We start from the raw sequence: 19,179 nt of genomic DNA, 5'->3' as shown, positions 1-19,179 counted from the left end.
TCGAATTTGCTGGGACGTCCAGTCCTGGGAAGATTGGCAACTGTTTTGAATGTTTTCCACTTGTAAATAGTCTTCCTCACTGTAGAATGATGGACTTCAAATTGTTTGGAAAAGGCCATATAACCCTTCTCAGATTGATGGCAGCAAGATTTGCTTCTCTAAGATCATTGTTGATGTCTTTCCTCCTTGGTATTGTGTAAACACACACCTGAATGCTCCAGACCAGCAAACTGCCAGAACTTCTGCTTTTATAGAGTTGGTCACACTTACTGATGATCAATTAATCACACTTACTTAATGATCAAAGACATTTGATTAGCAGCGCCTGACTGTTACTTACCCTCTTCATTCCAATGGAAGCTGTAAGTGTGCACTTAGTTTGTAGCCATGGCTTTTCCATTTTGGCCTAGTTTTTGTTAAATAAATAATGGCATGGTGTAATGTCACGTGTTGTTGTTCATCGGAGGTTGTATTTACCTAATTTTAAGACTTCCCAAGAACCAGATTATTTTTTGTTATGTCCTGATACATAAAACCATAGAATTTAATAGTGCCCACTTTCTTTTTCACACGACTAATATATATATATATATATACACACACATAAACTATACACATATATATCCACAGAAACAGAAAAAAATATATTGTAGTCTCGAATTAAGAAATTCGTTCCCTCAATTTTATTTTGGGGTGGAATATCCCTTTCACAAAAATGAGGGAAACAATTAATAAACAAGCTGTATTTTTTTTCTTCCCATGTCATGTCCGGGGAAACATTTTTAAACGTACATTTAAAAATGTCCAAGACATTTGTGGATGTGCCCATTATGTAACTGACATACTTCAAGAGGCTGGAAGTCTTTGTCTCAGTTTTTATTTTTGTCCCACTCCTTACAACAAAAGCACAAAGCCAGGTTATGTCAGAAAGATGAACAATATTAATAGTAACCTGTACCTTCAAAACAAATTAAATCTGAGTAACTTATTTTACTTTATGATATTTATATTTTTGGAGATTTTTCTCCCACACACTCAGCAATGGAAACTTCTGGTGTGTTGCTCAGTTGATCAGGCCTCTATATTATATGCATATTTCTGTGAGAGGTAGTGAATTTATTTATTTCTATCAGACAAACAGCACAGGCTTTAGGTTTCAAGTGAAAATCAGAAATAACGCTCATCAGTTGTATTTTATTTAATCATCTTAAAAATAGGCAAAGTGACAAGTTATAATCCAGAAACATTTTAAGGTGTTGTGTGTATTAAACAATTACAAATGACTAAAACTTATGTTTTTGAAGCAGCAACCATGTTCAAAATCAAACTTGCTGTAGACTAGTTAAAACATTTAGCATGTTAAAATTACAATCAGACAAGAAGTTTTCAAGAAAACATGAGTTAAAAACAGCAGTCTTCCATCTAAATGTGCAATGAGACATAGTAAATAGTAGTGTTGCAAAATATATTACTTTTTTTTTTCTTCCACCAAACAAAGATAACTGAAGATTTTACGCCACAAGCTTTGCAGCATTTATGTGCTCACTGCATTTCAGAATGCTTTCCAACATCAAATCTGCATATACATTTTCAAGAACATAAAAACATCTGACATGAATAACTGAGACAGAAGGAAGAAGGACAAACAAGAGCACTGTGGGATCTGTATTCATTAGAGCTTCTACAACACAGCTGTACCTGAACATACTGCGTGAGCCCTTGGCGCTACAGAGTGTGTGTGTGTGCGTGTGTGTTTACAGACTGAAGCCCGATACAGTGAGATGTTGTGCTATGTTTCTCGCCTCAAAGTACGAGGTGTCTGTCTCATCATCGGGCTGAGGGATGAAGGGCATACTCTTATGATGAAGGTTTTCCCAGTCCACACCCTCAAAGAACGCATGATACTTCAGTTCTACAGAAAGACATAAAAATACATGAAAACATGCCAGTGTTGAGAGTAAGGTAGTTTAAGAATTTTTGTCATAAAGAATTCTTGTTAGTAAGATTAACAAGTTTTAGATGCTAGTTCAAAATAATTCAATGAAAATACATTTTGGCAACAGTTCTTCTAACCCTAAATGATGGGAGTGTGTAGCTTTTCATTTCTTAAACAACCATGTAGGAACACACATCGTGGCCAAATTCCAGGATGACAATGTCAAGATTCATCAGACGCAAATTGTGAAAAAATTGTTGGGAGGGAGCATGAAGAATTATTGTCACATGAATTGGCACCTCTGAGTCCAGACCTTAAAGTCATTAAAAGTCTTTGGGATGTGCTGAAGGAGACTTTACAGAGTGCATTATTTACTCTTGCATTGTCAATACAAGATCTTGAGCAAAAATTTATAAACCTCTTCATAGAAATAAATGTTGTAATGTTATATCCATCAAGAAGTGCGTAGATTTTTGGTCAAGACCACATCACACCCATAGACATCAATCACTTCACTGAATACTTGTCGGCTAAGAACAAATTACTACCTTACAATCCACATTTGAATATCAAGACATCGATGTCTGTCAAAAATAACGTGCATAATACACAGTAGTATTTACGGGAAGCAAAGGGTCCAGAAAGTGCAAGCATTACCTGGAAAACCCACACTACCAGATGTTTCGAGTACGTTATTGCTTTCCAAGAAGGAGAAAATGCCGGCCTGAGCGGCTTCAACATGTCAGAGACGATGACATGTATAATACATAACCCACATAAGTATAAATGTATTCTTTACTCGCTGAAACTGGATCGGAATGATCAGCGAACTGAGTGAAATCCTAAATCACACTGCATGCTAAAGAGAATAAACGCCAATCCAATTGAAAAACTTCAGTGGTTAGTGAACATTGTTTAACGTTTGTTGGTTTTGATGTTTTTTATGCCGTTACATTTGATCACTTGATTTTATTTCATTCTAATGAATTATCCACAAGTAAATGTTAAATGCTAAATTACTACTCATACAAGTTACTTTATTCATCAAATCAAATGGTGGGGTAACAATCATACTAAAAGTGTATTTGAACGTACCCACAGCATATGCAAAAAGGCTTGTGTATGTATAACACATACTGTATTAAATTACACTGCCATAGACTTGTCCACCAGACTTGTTAAACAGCGTTAGGAAATGCCACACTGGCTACGTTTACATGCACAACTTTTGTTTCAATCGGACTGAATTCATTCCGATTGATGAATCTGAATGTAGTGTTTACCTGAACGCTAAACGTGATCGGGTTGATGTGCGCGTTTATATGTAACAAGCTTCAAATCGGAATAGATTTTTTGACGTGCACACTGCACGAATATACAGTTTCCTGCTGTTGGTGCATAATAACCATTTCCTACATTGGTTCTTTATTTTAAACAGCAGACTTAATATTTATCCATTTCTGGTCATAATTTGGAGACATAAGCACATGAACCGTGCAGCGTTATGCCGTGTTGCTTATATTTATCAAGCAGTAAAAATGCCCAAAACCAGTCATCTATGGATGAGAATCCGAAACAAGGACTGGTGGGATGTTGCCCTGCTTCACTTCACAGACGCAGTGAAAGGAGAGTTTTAGAATGACGGGACACCCATTTATATGACACTTTATTCAACAGAAGGAACAGCTCGTTCCACGTGTCATACGTCGTCACGCTATATTAACGTCATTGCACATGCGCAGTCCTTTCAGTTTCGGTTTTCAAGCAGATCAAGTATAAACCACTCCTTTCAAACTCAATCGGATCGATTATGGTGTTTACATGAGGGCTTTTCAGTCCGATTGAGCCGTCCATCCGATTACTAATGGATTATTTAGTTGCATGTTAACATAGCCACTGACACTCAGAGAGTCTCACTGTCTTCCCATGGTTTCTACAGCAGTAAACGTGGAAACCGAGGATAAAGCGGACATGAGGCCACTGACAGGTGATGCAATGAGGGATGTTACACTGCATAAAAATGCTAATTTCTCTGGATTTAAACATTATTGGAAACATTTGGGATAATATAAGTACACAAGTGAACAAAATATATAAGGTTTTCAGATATTTTAATGCACAAATCTTACATGTTGTGCCTTTGTGCTTATAGTCCCTCCCTCTAGTCATCCAATTTGACTCTTTTATGCTGATGCAATATATCAAACTTGACAGTATTCAAACTTTGATAATAAAAGAAATCACCTATCTTCTCAGTTGTTAAAAATATTAATTTGATATATAATATGATTCACCTTTAAAGCCAGCTCTCTTGTTTGGATCCATGGTGAGAAGAATCTCAATGGCATTTCTTGAATTCTGGGTCAACTCCTCATCTCCATCTGGCCACGGTATATCTGAACACATCATTAGATGAAGAACATGAAGATCAGAAACAGTCAACACAACTCTCATGGTTCTGAGGAAAAACAAACCAGGAGATCCATTTGTTGGATCTAGGAGTACATAACTTTTAGTTGTTTTAAAAAACCCTATTTTCATCACCTATGGTGTGTATTTATCATTGATCCTCTTACCTCTGTTGAGAATGTTCTGGAACACCAGCTGTGGAGTCTCATCGTTGAAGGGTGGGATTCCTGTGAGAAACTCAAACAGACAGACACCTAACGCCCACCAATCCACCATGAAATCTGTTGGAGAACAACAAAACCCACTTAAACACACTGTTTTATTAGAGCAAACACACAACATGGCTCAAAATGTGTTAGAAATGTGTCCACTGTTATAAAGAGGTGACAGTAGTAGGCTTGAGTTGATTTTTTGGGGGAAAGGGAACAGCAGAACACAAAACCAGCTTGATATGAACTCAAGTATCATGATAGCTAATGTTACATTACAAAACTGAATAAAAATCAGTCAAAAAATAAATACCTTCAACACTGATAAACTTGAAGCCTAAAAGGTGAAGTTTCTTTGCCAGTAGCAGCACTGAATAGAATTGTGAAAATAACTATTTTAAGAAAACAACTGCCCAGGGTGAGCTAGGTGGTTGCCAGAGTGTTGCTATGCAGTTGCTAGGGTGTTCTGGGTGGTCAAAAAGACCGAATCAAAAGTGTCCACCATCTCAAATCTGTAGATTTGACTGGGTCCCTTCTTCAATGCAAGTCTAAAGTTTCACCTGTTTTATTGTGAAAACTGTTTGTTTAGAAAAGTAATGGTAAGAGTAAATAGTAAGAGTAAGACGGGTGGTTTTAGCTTTTGATGTGACTGACCAAAGTTCTACGTATTTTGCAATTAGTGCAAAGAAAACCTTTTTGTTGCCATTTAGACTTAGTGCAAATAGTTGCTGTCTGTCTTTTATGGCTATGGGACGAACAGTGCAAGACTAATTGAATGCCAGAGTTTGATCAAATTGAGAAACTCAAGTATGCATGAGTTTTAACGCAAACAAAGCATATTTGTACAGCCAAATGCATAGCTTTTTTGAAAGTATGCACAAACACAGGAGGTCCACATGCTAAAAAAATGTTTCATGTTTGTCCAATTGCTGAGCTAATTCTCGAAATTTACGACACGCATTGTACGCATATCCTTGCATACAATGCAAAAACTAAAGTATACTTTGGGTTTAAAAAGTATGTCTAAAGTATACATCAGTTTTTATGCATACACTAGGGTATTCGTACAGTGCGCACATTTTTTTAATCACCACCATTGTACACAAGTAGGCAGATTTTTTTTTCTGATTGTTCATACTCTGTAGACTCAGCTTGCTCATGAACTCATAATTGTTAATCAAAATAACTTTTGACTTGCAGCGACATCTCATCTCTTCTCTGATGACATGAGATCACAGCAATAGCAAACCAAACCATCCAACAATTCCCAATTGACAAAAATAGGTCCTGCCTTGCACTTTTTTCTTGTTCCGAGAGATGAATACTCTTGGTGTAACAGGGCTTGAATTTTGCTGTGGGATTGCACGTATTGAGCATAATTTTACTCATTCCTGCAGATTTTGTGCTCAAACATAAAGCCGCCTCTCAGTACTAAATTGAGTTATTTTTTAGGGGTGGGAGAAAAAATCGATTCATCGATGCATCGCGATTCTCTCTCCAACGATTCTGGATCGATTCTGAGAATTTCAGAATCGATTCTGAACTTAGTTTTTAACCAGATATGCGATGACGCGGAGTTTGCTTTAGAAACACCCGTAATCTGTTTTCTTCCAATTCCTCACACACATACAGTACATACACCAATCAAACTTTCCGTAAAATAATCTTTCATAAGTTCGGAAAGGTTGAAGCGAATTACAAGGACATTCACAGGCTTCATTGCACAGGATGCGCTGTGAGAGACGCGCACTTTGTTTGATGTTATGTTACACTTGAAGCGTGCTGTCTCGCCTTTCGGTATTTTCCTTACAAATGCTCTACGAAGTCATCATTTATGTGGTTTGGAATGCAGTGGACTTTTATATTTAAAATATGAACCTCACTAACAGAAGGCTGCTTTCAATTTCAAATGCTGACGCGCGCTTTGTTTGTGTAGACTGCTCGCGCATGCGGCTGTGCGACTCCGTGTATACTTGTGAGGGGAGGGTTGAGGAGTAGATAAAGAATCATTGGTAACACTTTACAATAAGGTTCATTAGTTAACTACATTAGTTAACATTAACTAATAATGAACTGCACTTATACAGCATTTGTTCATCTTTGTTAATTTCAACATTTACTAATACTTTATTAAAATCTTGTTAACATTAGGTAATGCACTGTGAACTAACATGAACAAACAATGAACATTAACAAAGATTAACAAAAACAGTAGTAAATGTATTGCTCATTGTTAGTTCATGTTAGTTAATACATTTACTAATGTTTAATAAAGGAACCTTATTGTAAAGTGTTACCGAATCATTCTGGAATTGGATCGGATCGTGGGGTGACTAAAGATTCCCACCCCTAACATTACATACTGTGAATCGTTTTTTTGAATCGAGAATCGGTTTTGAATCGAAAATCGATTTTGAATCGAATCTTGAGCCTAAAAATCGATATCGAATCGAATCGTGACATTTTCTGAATCGTGCACCCCTATTATTTTTCACTACTTATTGCCCTTAAAGTCAAATACACACAAAATGATCTCAAAATGCCGGTCTTGTGAGTATTCACGTAAACACAATCAGTTGTGTATTAAGTGAACGTAAACAGTTGTGAGTGAAAAACCATGTGTAACAGTATAATGAATCCGTGCGTCAGGTCTTAAAGTAACAGTAGCCTATACCTGATGCCAAATTATGAGATAATAATATAAAAAATATCTATATGGCAGTTGTGGCCAGTGAAAATGCTGAGTGGCTAGTAACTTTGGAAAACCACTTGCCACAGTAGCTGGTGAGCAAAAAGTTAATGTCAAGCTCTGGACAGAGATGAAAAACTCTAAATGAGCAAGTGTTGAGCACTGTTTAAAGGCTATGCCTTTGGCTGTACGCATATGCTAAGTTGTTGCATCAAAACTTTCCTTAAACCATACCAAAGACTTCCATTGCTAAGCCAAACAGGCAGTTATGCCCCTAACTCACACCCTTGGTTGAAACGCAAGTTGACACGGTCCGCTCAACAGAGCAATGTTTCGAAAGCTACACAAAGTTAGCGTTCAGACTTTACAGGAAGTCAAGCCACAAATTACTTTTAATTGACTGACAATAAACATTGAAATTGCTTTTTTAGTATAATGCCCCAGAATTCCCAAGCACCGTCATAACATCCCAACAGAGTTGAGACATTCAGCATTACTGAAGCATTAAGGGTGATGAATCAGGAGCTGCCAATCACAAAAGCTGCGACCCATAATGGAATTAGTCAGCCACGTCCTTATCTAATGCGGTAAAGGTAAGCTGCCCACACATGCACCAACATCTCCATGGCTTATGATCTCAACAGAATACTTTTTAGCATACTTACCATAACGCACAGACCCTGAAACTAAAACATAACATCTGTTAATGAAGCAAAGTAAAAGATTTGTCCCCACGTTATTTGTATATGTACTGTGTAACAAAAATGAATTTTACAATTGTTATGTTGTATTGCAAAACCCTTATGCTGCTATTGTGGTGGGATACGGGTACGGTAAGGGACGTTTGGTGATATTGTTAGGTTTAAGGTTGGGTGAAGGGGTAAGAGAAGGTTCAACAGTGTTAATTACAGATGTAACTATAGAAATTATTTACAAAACTATTACATGAAAGTATTTTTTTTTTTAAATATAACAACATGTACAGTGTAAGTGCACTGTATCAAATGCTTAATTTAAAGACATGCATTCCACATTTTGTATTATATCATATTTCAGCATTATATGAGCTGTTGGGACACCCTGCTCTCTCGGCCATTGTAAAATCCATAATGGTTGACAATAGGCCTTTATCTCATTTCCTGGTTTCGGAACGTTCGAAATCGCCAAGCAGTGTACTCGCACTTCCGGTGGTTACTTAGCTACCTGAAAAGTAGGTCAGTAAACTTAAATAAAATCGCGATATAGACCAGTGTCTGTCAATATTAAACCGCATAAAGACTATTTAAATAGGAATCAAGCAGTTCTGCGTGTCTCTGTTTCATTTACCACACACACACACACTGAGACACGCATGATGCTCGCGATGTTTTCAGCCTAACGTTATATGAGGACATTAATGCACTTCATCAACACAGCCGCTCTGAGAGTCACTTCAGCAGCATTTTAGCTTAATTTGAGAAAAACTATCGTCATATCATAAAACACAGAGAGACGGCACGGCAACCCGTCAAAATAAAAGTTTGGTTTAACCTTTGAAGAAAGTTTTGCTTAAATCATTACATTTTAAATAAATGGTTATAACAATTTAATTAAACCATTAAAATGGAATCAAGAAAACAAACAAAAAAAGAAACTTTTGGGAGATGCGAGAGCGAAGTAGTCCAGTGATAATTAACAGGCAGCCATGGTAAACGCAATAACCGGAAGACGCAGTACACTGCTTCAGCAATTTTTCGCGGCTACTTCCGGCGTTCTATTGTGATGCGATAAATGCCTATTATCATTTAACAGACTAATATTTGAGGCACATATCAGCACAAGATAAACACATCACATACTGATCACACAAACTCTTACCATGAGGTTTGCCTAATAAAAGTTCTGGTGCCAAGTAGTCAGGAGTTCCCAAAATAGGAGCCCCTTCTACACGTTCTGGACCTCTACGGACACTTTTGGGTGTTCTGTAGGGAGTTTGAGACACAATCATCTGCTGTGGAGTCTAGAAAAGAAAAAGAAAATATGACTATTTCATTTTAAATGATTTTAATTCCAACTAAAATCCTTTTCTTCAGTTTTTTTGAGTTCCAAAAAGACTCCAAAAGGCTCCTCACCTGGTAAAGTGAGCTGCTCAGACTGGGCCTTTTCTTCTGAACTGGAGTCACTGCAGACTGGGCATTGTGGAAGGAGGTTGACGCAGACATCTCCATGGCATCCAAAGAGGCTAGGCTGAGATGCGACATACAAGAGCGGTTTATGGAGCTGCAGTAGCTCCTGAACGCAACCACGTTCTTGGGTTTGAGGAAGCCAGGTGATTTGATCATACTGTCAGATAGCCCATGAGGATGGTCAAGAAGAGAACACTTAGATTCACCCCTGTGTTGCTTTGAGCTGCTATGCTTTGGTGTAGCTATTGTGGGCCGAGCTGCCGGCGTGACTACGGAAATCTCGTTTTCATCCAGCTCCTCGAAAGAGGACGACAAAGCCTCATGTTTGAAGTCTGTCGAATTTTGTGGCGTGTTAGCAACCAGTGACATCTCATGGCCCGAGCCGTCCGAGTCTAAACTAAGGCTTCTTCTGATACTTCGGGCATCGCCAGGTGAGGTTGGGGAGCTCAAGTTGGTCTCTGCTTTAAGCAAAGTCATCCCCTCGCCTTGATCTTCGAGATCAGAGAAGAGATTTTTGGCCACATCTACGGGACTAGATTGCTTTGGGCCCATTCTCTCACTGTAGTGTTGACATTTCGGTGCAGTTCTACCATCATCAAGCCCCACAGTTGAGAAAATTCCTGTCAAGCCTGTGTTGGCCGTTGAGTTGCCCTCAGGAATATGGAAGGACCTTTTGTACACTACATTGTTTTTCTTGCAGTGGATCTCAGCCTGCTCTGGGCTTTTCTCTACTTCTTCAAACGCTCTCTTTACTGAGACTTTGGGCTCTATTGGCGGCTCTGGCTTCATAAAATTGTTCCCAAATGACTGATGGGGAACAGCCATACCCAGTGATGTGGCACTGTGCTTGTTTGCACTGAAATGGAGCCTTTTTGCAGAAATATCTGGTTTAATATTTCTGCTATTGTCCAGTTGGTTATTGAGCGGAGTCAAAACATTGCTGTGATCCTGAGCTCGTGCTGGAAACATGTTCCTCCTCTCCACAGGTGTCAAGGGAATGTTTTTTGACATTCTATTGGCCCTTTCTCTTCCGTTTACCTGAGGAAGGTTCTCGCCATCTAGTAAATTCTGGAATTGCAAGACATTGTCAGGTTGATTTTTTTATTATCATATACATGATAAATTGCACTTTTTCTGTTTAAAAGTTTAGGGTCAATGTGTTTTGTTTTTTTTAAAAGAATTTTACTTTCAAATAATGCTGATATTTTGAACTTTCTTTTCCTCAAAGAATCCTGAACATTTTTTATCATGGTTTTCAACATTGATAATAATAAAAAATGTTTCGTGAGCACTAGGGCTGTAGTACTCGAGTCCGGTCTTGGACTTTTCCGCTTTTCTATGGTCTCGGACTCGCTGGTATTCTGACTCGGACTTGTCAAATATGGCTTTTGGTCTCGACCGAGTCCAGGTTTCTTTATTATGTTCCCAGTAATCACACATACGTCGCCGCGATATTAAAACAATATATTATTTGAGGGAAAGTGAAACACTGGCCACCTAATAAGTATTTCGGCTCTTTTTCGTGAGCCGGCTCGTTTCACTCAGCTCACTGAAAGAGCCGGCTCTTTTGACTCACAAACAGCTCTTTAAAAAATAAATGTTTAAATAAACTCGCTGAAAGTCCACCGCTAGTGCAACGTAAATATTCAAATTTTTAATTGTCCATAACAACCCGAAAACTAGCCTGCTTGCCTTGCATATCTAATTAATGGGCAAAGTTTTCCGACTTTTTTTCTTACCTTTCTTTCTTTGCCTATTCCATGAGTGGTAGGCGCAATGACTGGCTGTTTTAAAATATAGCTAATATCGAAACAAAATAACCCAGCTCATAACTTGCAGGTCTGCTTAGTGGCAAACTTTTTTCATTTGATTGCTTCAGCCGCCACCCGCCCGAATTTAATTAAAATATTATTTTTCGTCACGTCATCCGCCCGATCCGCGGTTTATCCGCATCTCTTGTGTGTGTGTGTGTGTCTGTGAGTTGTCTCGGTCTTCCCTCATGCAGTTTAATTGGTTGACATCGCGTGTATGATTGACAGGAACAGAATGTAAGGCTGATCAGACAGTCGAAACGAATGTGTTAGGCCTAGGTATTATAATTATAATTTTTTTGTTGTTCTTTGAATTAGTCAATTATTTTAAATAAAATTAAAATTATTCATTATTTCATTATTACATAATGATTTAATTTCTATAGGCTAGCCTATATTTTTTAGCAGACTTTTTTTTTCCTGTCCTGGACTTGGTCTTGACTCGGACTCGAACCTTTTTGGACTCGGTCTTGACTTGGACTCGACTAGTCCTGGTCTTGGACTCGACAAAGGTGGTCTTGACTACAGCCCTAGTGAGCACCAATTAGCATATTAGAATGATTTATGAAGGATCATGTGACACTAAACTAATGACTGCTGAAAATTCAGCTTTGCGATCAACAGGAATAAACTATACTTTAAAATATTTTCAAATAGTAAACTGTTATTTTCAATTATTTCAATATTAATATTTCGGTTACAATTTATCTTACAGTATGTGTACTTACCCAAGAAATGTGATATCATATACAATATAAAATATAATAAAATACATAAAATAATTAGAATATTGTAATTTAAAAAATACTTTATTTTTGTACTTTGTGATAATACAATAATTTAAGGATTTATTTTACATCCGCACAATATATTGGTACCGTATTGTTATTAGTTTGATTAAATATTTAATTGTGCTGCACATTTACTCTATTTTTTAATACTTCGATTACATTTTGCATAAATTGCTCATTTGAAGTTAATATCTAAAAACACTTATTTCATAACACTTAAATTTAAATGTTCAGCTAATCTTAAAATGAATATCCATTTTTCATACAGTATATCATAATGTTGTGAAACCTAAATTCACTTGTTGCTTTTTAAAAGACTGATTATAGTTTTTACTTTGTTACTTCTTATCTTATGCAGACAATATAGCATTGATCAATGTGCTATAAAGCCCTTCAACAGTAATGCTGAAACAAACCTGCTCATCTTCCCACATTGGGCTGACACAGTCTTCAGAATCAGTAGTGGATGGTAACTGGCACGAGTGGGTGCTTCCAACACTCTCGAATCTCTTCCTGGATTTCATCAGCCTTGGTGTCAAACTCCTAGCCAGCAGGCCAGGACTGAACACACTGTTGGATCCTAAAGAATAGCTCATGTTAGGCTTTACATTATTCACTTACAGCAAAAACAAATGACAAATGCCGTTCTCAATAACACTAATGACACACTCCGTATGAACATTATTCTGACATGTACCTAAAGCTCGATTTGTGCCAACTGGGGATTTCAGGTACTCTGCCCGTCTCTTCAGCAGAGGTGAACACAGAGAAGCATTCCTCTGCTTGAGTTTCCCACAGGACCTGGGACTGCCAAACACTGTGCTGCTGTGACGCTTGCCCTCTGTCACCGGGGTATTCTGCCATTTCAAGTCAAAAATATAACGTATTATTCAAGCTGTTTCAAACATGTATAACATATATATATTAATATAAATAAAAGGGCTCAAAAATAAGAATGATCGATGGCCCGGGCCTGTTAATGGATCGTCACTTTATCTATAAGGCTAGTACAGTGTCGTCACTGTCATCAGGTTTATGCTTTTTTTTTTTATATCTTGCAAAAAAAATTGTGTTGTAAACTTGCTGTGATAGTTGAGTAATAGAAGATCATAGATATTTACTTTCAAAGGGCTGCACGTTCTTTATATTCAGTCTGCGCTACTTTTTGTAACATGCACATGCAGATGGCTGTTGCATCTCACTGCTATTTTCAATATCTTGTGGTGTGAATGTTGTATTAAGACAGCGTGAAGTTTTAAAAAGGTACCAAGACCCCGCAGTTCTGTTGCACTTCATCAAGCCGTTTTTAAACAAGCTCACGTTCCATATGAACAGCACGCCTCAACAGGGTCCGGTGAACCCTAATCATACAGCTCCTTCAAACCAACTAGTTCAGACAATTCAACTACTAAGTGCTTCTAAAACTATTTACAGCACCATTTTGGGGTTGGTTTGATTTTTGAAAGAAGTCTCTTATGCTCACTAAGGCCAGGGTCCCCGCGGATCCTTAAAAAGTCTTAAAAGGTCTTAAATTAGATTTTTTAAATTTAAGGCCATAAAAAGTCTTAAAAATATATATATTTTTAAAAAATGTCTTATTTTTACTTATGAAAGGTCTTAAATTTAAGATGACACTTTGACTTAGACTTATCTAAATGCTTTCGAAATTAAAACTATCTAATTAGCGTAGGCCTACTTATTATTTTTTTAATTATATCTTTGTGGATTTGCTTGTTCACATGACAATTTGCGTCACTTACGGCAGCATATTAGCCTACGTCTGTCTCCTGCACGCGAGAGGAGAGAAGAAAACGAGTAAATGTCAGTTCAGTTGTAAGTTCATTCTTCATGTGCTTAGGAGTGTGCGATATTGTCTATGAACTATGATGATATTGTAATCATTGTTTTAACTATGTATGAGGCACTGCGAGTGCGAGCTGACATCGCGTTTCTCTCATGCTTGCTTTCATTGCGTGATGTGTCAGTGCAGTTATAGATGTGCCCAAATGAGTTTTTGTCTTATATTTATATCATATTATGTTGTCATAATAGAATATCACATGAGCAAGAGTGCCGTTTTCCTGTGCACAATTGCAAATGTGCTATTTATTTTAAACAGCAGTTAAATTAACAATAAAGTTAACATTGTGAGTTACTTTTTGGACACAATATTGTCAATTTTCACTTTATATCGCCGACGAGAATTTCATAATGAAGCCGTGGTCCAACAGACAGCGATGATTTTTTGTTTCACTGAAATCCGCGTTTTGAACGAATCATTTTAACGATTCAATGAACAATCACTTGTTTTTCTGAATGAATCAGCCGTTTGAACAAATCGGTTGAATAAATGACTCCAACAACTCGTTTATTCTTGCCACCACCTACTGGTGGTTTTAGTTTCATATTTAAAGTATCCTTTAATTAAAACGTTAAAATTATAAATCATTTCATATTTAAATATTGAATAGCTTTATTTATGCAATTGTAAATGAAGTGTAAATATAGTAGGCTAATGCCAGTTTTGATGCCGCTTCTGTGTCACCTCTGCACTGCAAGGATGGATTTTAATTGAATGATTTAATTTGACATTGATACTGTGTTATTCTAATATAATTTAATTTGAATGTTAGAATTTGACATAAAAGGTTATGCATACCTCTAAATACGTTTAGAAACAATGTCCATATATAGGTGAAAATGCCCCTGGAAATCAATTTAAGGTGGCAAATATTGCCCCTTAATAAAAATGTTAATTTCAGTCTCTACTGTGAACTGTGACCACTGCATAGAATATAAAAAATATGAATATCGTGGGTTTTCTGTCAACAACAGGCCTAAACCAGCCAGGGTACCAGTACAAAAACACAATCAGTAAAATATCATCTAATTATCATCAACAAAACTTTGAAAATATTGAGACATATTTTTGTCAATATTGCACACCCCTAATGTACAGTATTAATTTTGATTTCTTCAGGTCTTAAAAAGGTCTTAAAAAGCCTTAAATTTCACTTTAAAAATTGTGCAGATACCCTGTAAGGCTGTATTTATTTGATCAACAGTACATAAACTAAAATAATACATTTAAAAAAGTAATCAATAGTACATTAAACATTTATTTTACAATTTAAAATGACTATTTTCTATTTTATTATATTTTAAATTTGAATTTATTCCCGTGATGAAAGCTGAATTTTAGCATCATTACTCCAGTCTTTAGTGTCACATGATCCTTCAGAAATCAATCTAATATCTGGGTTCCCACTCTTTCATTAACACCAGATTCAAGGACTTTATAAGCACCATTTATTTTATATCAAGCAAAATAAAGACAATAAAGGTGAGTTTGTTACTGCCAATCTGGACAGTATTAAAGACGTACTGTACCAGTGTCTATCATTACTGCAGTCATATTAACAGGGCTGCCAACTTTTGAGTTTAGCTTGGAGTGAGATTTTTTTTTTTTTTGGCGAGGGGGGTGGGTGGGGGGTGGGGGGTATGTAAAAACAAATATTGCATCACAATAAGTGTAATTGTGATTGTCAAAACATTTGGTAACTAAATAGAATTTTATGAAGTTTAGTGACAACATGTTACAATGTTTACATTGTACAATGACTGGTATAGGATACAGTTTTTATTATTGCTTGACAAAAATTTCAAGATTTCAATTCCATTCTTGTGATTTGATTCCGATTTTGATTCAATATTGACTATTTTGGATACATGTTTATTTTAAATTTTATTTTAAAAAATAATCTCACCTAATGCTGTAAACATAGAGGGCCCAATCTGCTGGTATTATTAAAGGTTAAAAATAATATTAAATTAAATATAATGCAGTTTTTGTTATAATAACAATTATTTAATGACATAAGTAAAAATATAATAAATATGTAATATAGTGCTCAGCAAAATCTCCTCTCTAGCTATTTTTTCTATTTAATTAACATGCTATGGTCATTAAATGGCTTTCCTGAGGTAAATGTAACGTTATGTGACATAATTGTTCTCCTGCTGTTATATTGACCTCTTTCCGTGGTTGAAAAACACTAATTGGTCGATATTATGTATACTTTCGGTAAGTTGTACTGCATCTTTAAATAAAAAAGTAACAGGTGATCGGTTCACGTGCACTTGAACTGAGGCGCTCAGCGATCTGTCACGTCACATTTACAAGCGCCAAACGTATTTTTGTCTAAATTTCGTAATAAAATTGACGGAATCTAAGAGCTGAGAATTAGTTTAATATTAAAAGTACCTCTTTGCTCCACAATTTTTCTGTGCGTGAGAAAATGGATGTGTGGCGTGAGAGCGTGTGAAAAGTGTCAATTGCGTGAGTCTCACGCTCAATGCGTGAGAGTTGGCAGCCCTGTATTAAGGGTAATAGAAAGGTACGGCAAATTTAAGGGGCATATATGACCTTTTTAAAATCCACTGAGGAGAGAGGGCTGGTAGAATGTACGAGAGAGAGAGTGAGTTAGGGCTAAATTAAATTATATAGATAAGGTAATTGTTAGGCATTAAAAAAAAATTAAATCACCTATTCTGCAGTTTTGTAAACTAATAAACTAAGGTTTATACATGCTAGTTTCCATAGCAGAGTTCAGGATAAATCTTTGTGTTACTACTGGAGCTGCCAGTTTGCTACGTTTCAATTAATTATTAAACAGCAAAAACAAACTATGCAAAAAGCGGCAGCCCTTCCAGCGCACTCAGTGTCCGAATTCACTCACTCGTTTTCATTCACTCCTTCAGTGGACCATATTAGTGGAGTATTTTAGGGAATAGTTAATGAGGGTATAGGGGCCGATTTCAAACAGTCAAAGTTAAAAAATTCAGTTTCAAAGTGTTAGCGTAGCCCTTTTGTTTTTTTCAAATAGTAAGGTGTGTCCAACACCAGGTAAAGTACTTAAACAGTGTAAGCAAGAACTAGGAGAACCAGTGAAGCAGCTCAAGAAGCGTGTAAGTGTTCCTGTTTCTTCAAACCTGGATTTACTAGGTGGAAAGGCTATTAAAATATGAACAACAGAACTGTGAGCGGAAAAAAACACCTTATTGTTGAGCCATATAAAATACAAATTATTTGAATCTGCAAATCTACTCACGAGACCAAGAGAGCTTATCAGTGACAGAACTTGACCAGGTGTTCTGAAATAATCTTTTTTAGGTTTCACTAAAGAGGGTGTGTTTAAAATGTCCATCAGGTTTAGTTCTGGATAGTGGGAAAGGAAAAAGTTGTTAATATCACAATAAAGACTATATTTTAGCATTTTGGTTGTTTAAAAACAATAAATAATAATTGAAAAAAAAAAAACATACCCCTGTCAAGTTTAACCTTGGAGAGGCCAAAGTCTGTGAGCTTAATGTGACCCTCATTCGAGATGAGCATGTTGTCTGGTTTTAAGTCCCTGAATCAAATGACAAAAAAAGTCAGTTAGTTTGACAAACAAAACACTAAATGACTCAATTCCTCAGTTTTATATGACAGAAATACCTGTGAATAATGCTGTGTCTGTGAAGGTAATCGAGAGCGAGCGATACCTCAGAGATGTATTTCAGAGACATGTCCTCATCAAAGTACCCATAAATATGAAGAAGTGATTTCACATCTCCTCCAATCAGATACTCCATCACCTATGAGAGTATCAAACATACTTGAACCAGTTAAAATTTCACATTAATGCTGAAATAAATGTGGAGGTGTACTTCATAAATACATTTTTGACATTATTTTTTAAAACAACTGAACATTTTCTACCTCAGTTCTTTTTTAAATGCAACCTGTACACGTTTTCATGAGATTCACCCTTATACGTACCAGATATACTTTAGTTGAGGTTTGAAGAGAGTAAAACAGGTGCACAATGAAAGGACTTTTACTGAGAGCCAGAGCATCTCTCTCAGCTTTCATCTGATCAGTCATGTTCTTATCCACCATGTCTGCTTTCTTCACCACCTGCCAGACAACAGCAGCATTTTGTTAGTCAATGCAAACAATTTCAAAATGGTGAAAACAAATAAAAAATGTTAACTTATAATAAATATCACCATTTTCCCCAGGTGATTGATTACATAAATAATAACAAATATTAATGCCATCGAGTTAAAGATCAATATAAAGATCTTGTTTTTATATTGCAGTATTTCTTATAAATTATTTAAACATGCACTTTTTTATAAAGTAATGTGCCCTCATGATCTACAATCAAAATAACTTCCCCACCCTCTTGCAGGATCTCTTGGTTAAATAGCGAGTGTGAAAACTTCCTTAATTTCTTCTCTGACTAAATTAACACCACTCAAACCCAAGCTTTTACCTCGTACCTGATTTTCCCCATTCCATAACGTTATTTTCCCTTTAGACATGCAAGGAAAACAACTAGAATCCACCTTTTCTCCTCACGATATTCTTCCTTCTCGTTTCTTAAAACAGGCCTTCGACATTGTTGGCTCAGATATTCTGCGCATTATTAATAATGGTCTCGCGACCACTTCAAATAAATTTTCATTTTGAAAAATAAATACCTACTTAACCGAATATAATAAAATAATCATAATAAATATGAATTATATTCTATCTTATATAACATGACTAAACATCTGTATACCTTGATTGCATAGAGTTTGGAGTTGCATGTCTTTCTGGCCAGGTAAACTTTCCCAAAGGCTCCTCGACTGATGGGTTTGACCAGCACAAAGTCCTCGATGGAGGGAGCTTTCACTGCGCTGCTTGAGCCTTCAGATGAAGATCCATGAGCCTCCATCTCTGCCGTCGCTTCAAATATCAATTTAATCCAACTAACGTTAGACCACTTGTCTTGCAGTCAGATGCCTCATTCACACGAGACGCATAAAAACAATTTTATGGTGATTGCTGTGTTGAAAATCAAACACATATCACCACAAAAGCTTTAAAACGCTTCATGCGTTCGAACTGTAACTTAATAGTTTGAATAAGACAGTCCTGCGTTCAGTCCACCGCAGCCATTCTCACTTTTGACAAGCGCGACGAGTTTGTTTTGAAATTTGAAATGTGCCACATAAATTTGGGTCCTAAAACGCGGTTGTTTAGTCGCCCAAACGTGTTAAAACAATAAATAGTCAACTGAAAAAAAAAAATGTTTATGTTTATTCACGATTGTATAAAAGCTGATATTTATTGT

The 19,179-nt window shown here is 36.5% G+C and overlaps 1 protein-coding gene across 3 annotated transcripts; it reads right to left on the bottom strand.

Moving 5' to 3' along the window:
• Nucleotides 1-890: 890 nt before the first annotated feature.
• Nucleotides 891-19,079, bottom strand: mastl (microtubule associated serine/threonine kinase-like). 3 transcript variants are annotated; one of them, XM_084102335.1, is made up of 13 exons: nucleotides 18,625-18,922; nucleotides 17,835-17,972; nucleotides 17,511-17,650; nucleotides 17,336-17,424; nucleotides 17,122-17,228; nucleotides 12,708-12,867; nucleotides 12,427-12,590; nucleotides 9,355-10,476; nucleotides 9,101-9,242; nucleotides 7,909-7,929; nucleotides 4,513-4,626; nucleotides 4,231-4,332; nucleotides 891-1,912 (listed from the first exon to the last, which is right to left on the bottom strand). In XM_084102335.1, the coding sequence occupies exons 1-13, from the start codon at nucleotides 18,778-18,780 to the stop codon at nucleotides 1,755-1,757; spliced, it is 2,613 nt and encodes an 870-aa protein (XP_083958461.1). In that variant the 5' UTR covers nucleotides 18,781-18,922; the 3' UTR covers nucleotides 891-1,754. The 3 variants fall into 3 exon arrangements, 2 of the variants coding, with proteins under 2 accessions (XP_083958461.1, XP_083958462.1); XM_084102336.1 differs by lacking the exon at nucleotides 7,909-7,929; XR_014604426.1 differs by lacking the exon at nucleotides 7,909-7,929 and having other exon boundaries at nucleotides 1,185-1,912; nucleotides 9,078-9,242; nucleotides 18,625-19,079.
• Between the last annotated feature and the right edge of the window lie 100 nt (nucleotides 19,080-19,179).

Source organism: Abramis brama (genome assembly GCF_963993115.1).
Source record: "Abramis brama genome assembly, chromosome: 24".
Taxonomy (NCBI): domain Eukaryota; kingdom Metazoa; phylum Chordata; class Actinopteri; order Cypriniformes; family Leuciscidae; genus Abramis; species Abramis brama.
This window is presented reverse-complemented; position numbering and strand designations above follow the sequence as displayed.

Bases quoted from the DNA above. Each gene is read 5' to 3' on its own strand.
- mastl (XM_084102335.1), bottom strand. From the start codon at position 18,780: ATGGAGGCTCATGGATCTTCATCTGAAGGCTCAAGCAGCGCAGTGAAA. The intron at 17,425-17,510 runs GTATTTCTGTCA...CATTTGATTCAG, and splicing joins AGACACAGCATTATTCACAG to GGACTTAAAACCAGACAACA. The intron at 12,868-17,121 runs GTGAGTAGATTT...TTGAAATGGCAG, and splicing joins TGATAAGCTCTCTTGGTCTC to AATACCCCGGTGACAGAGGG.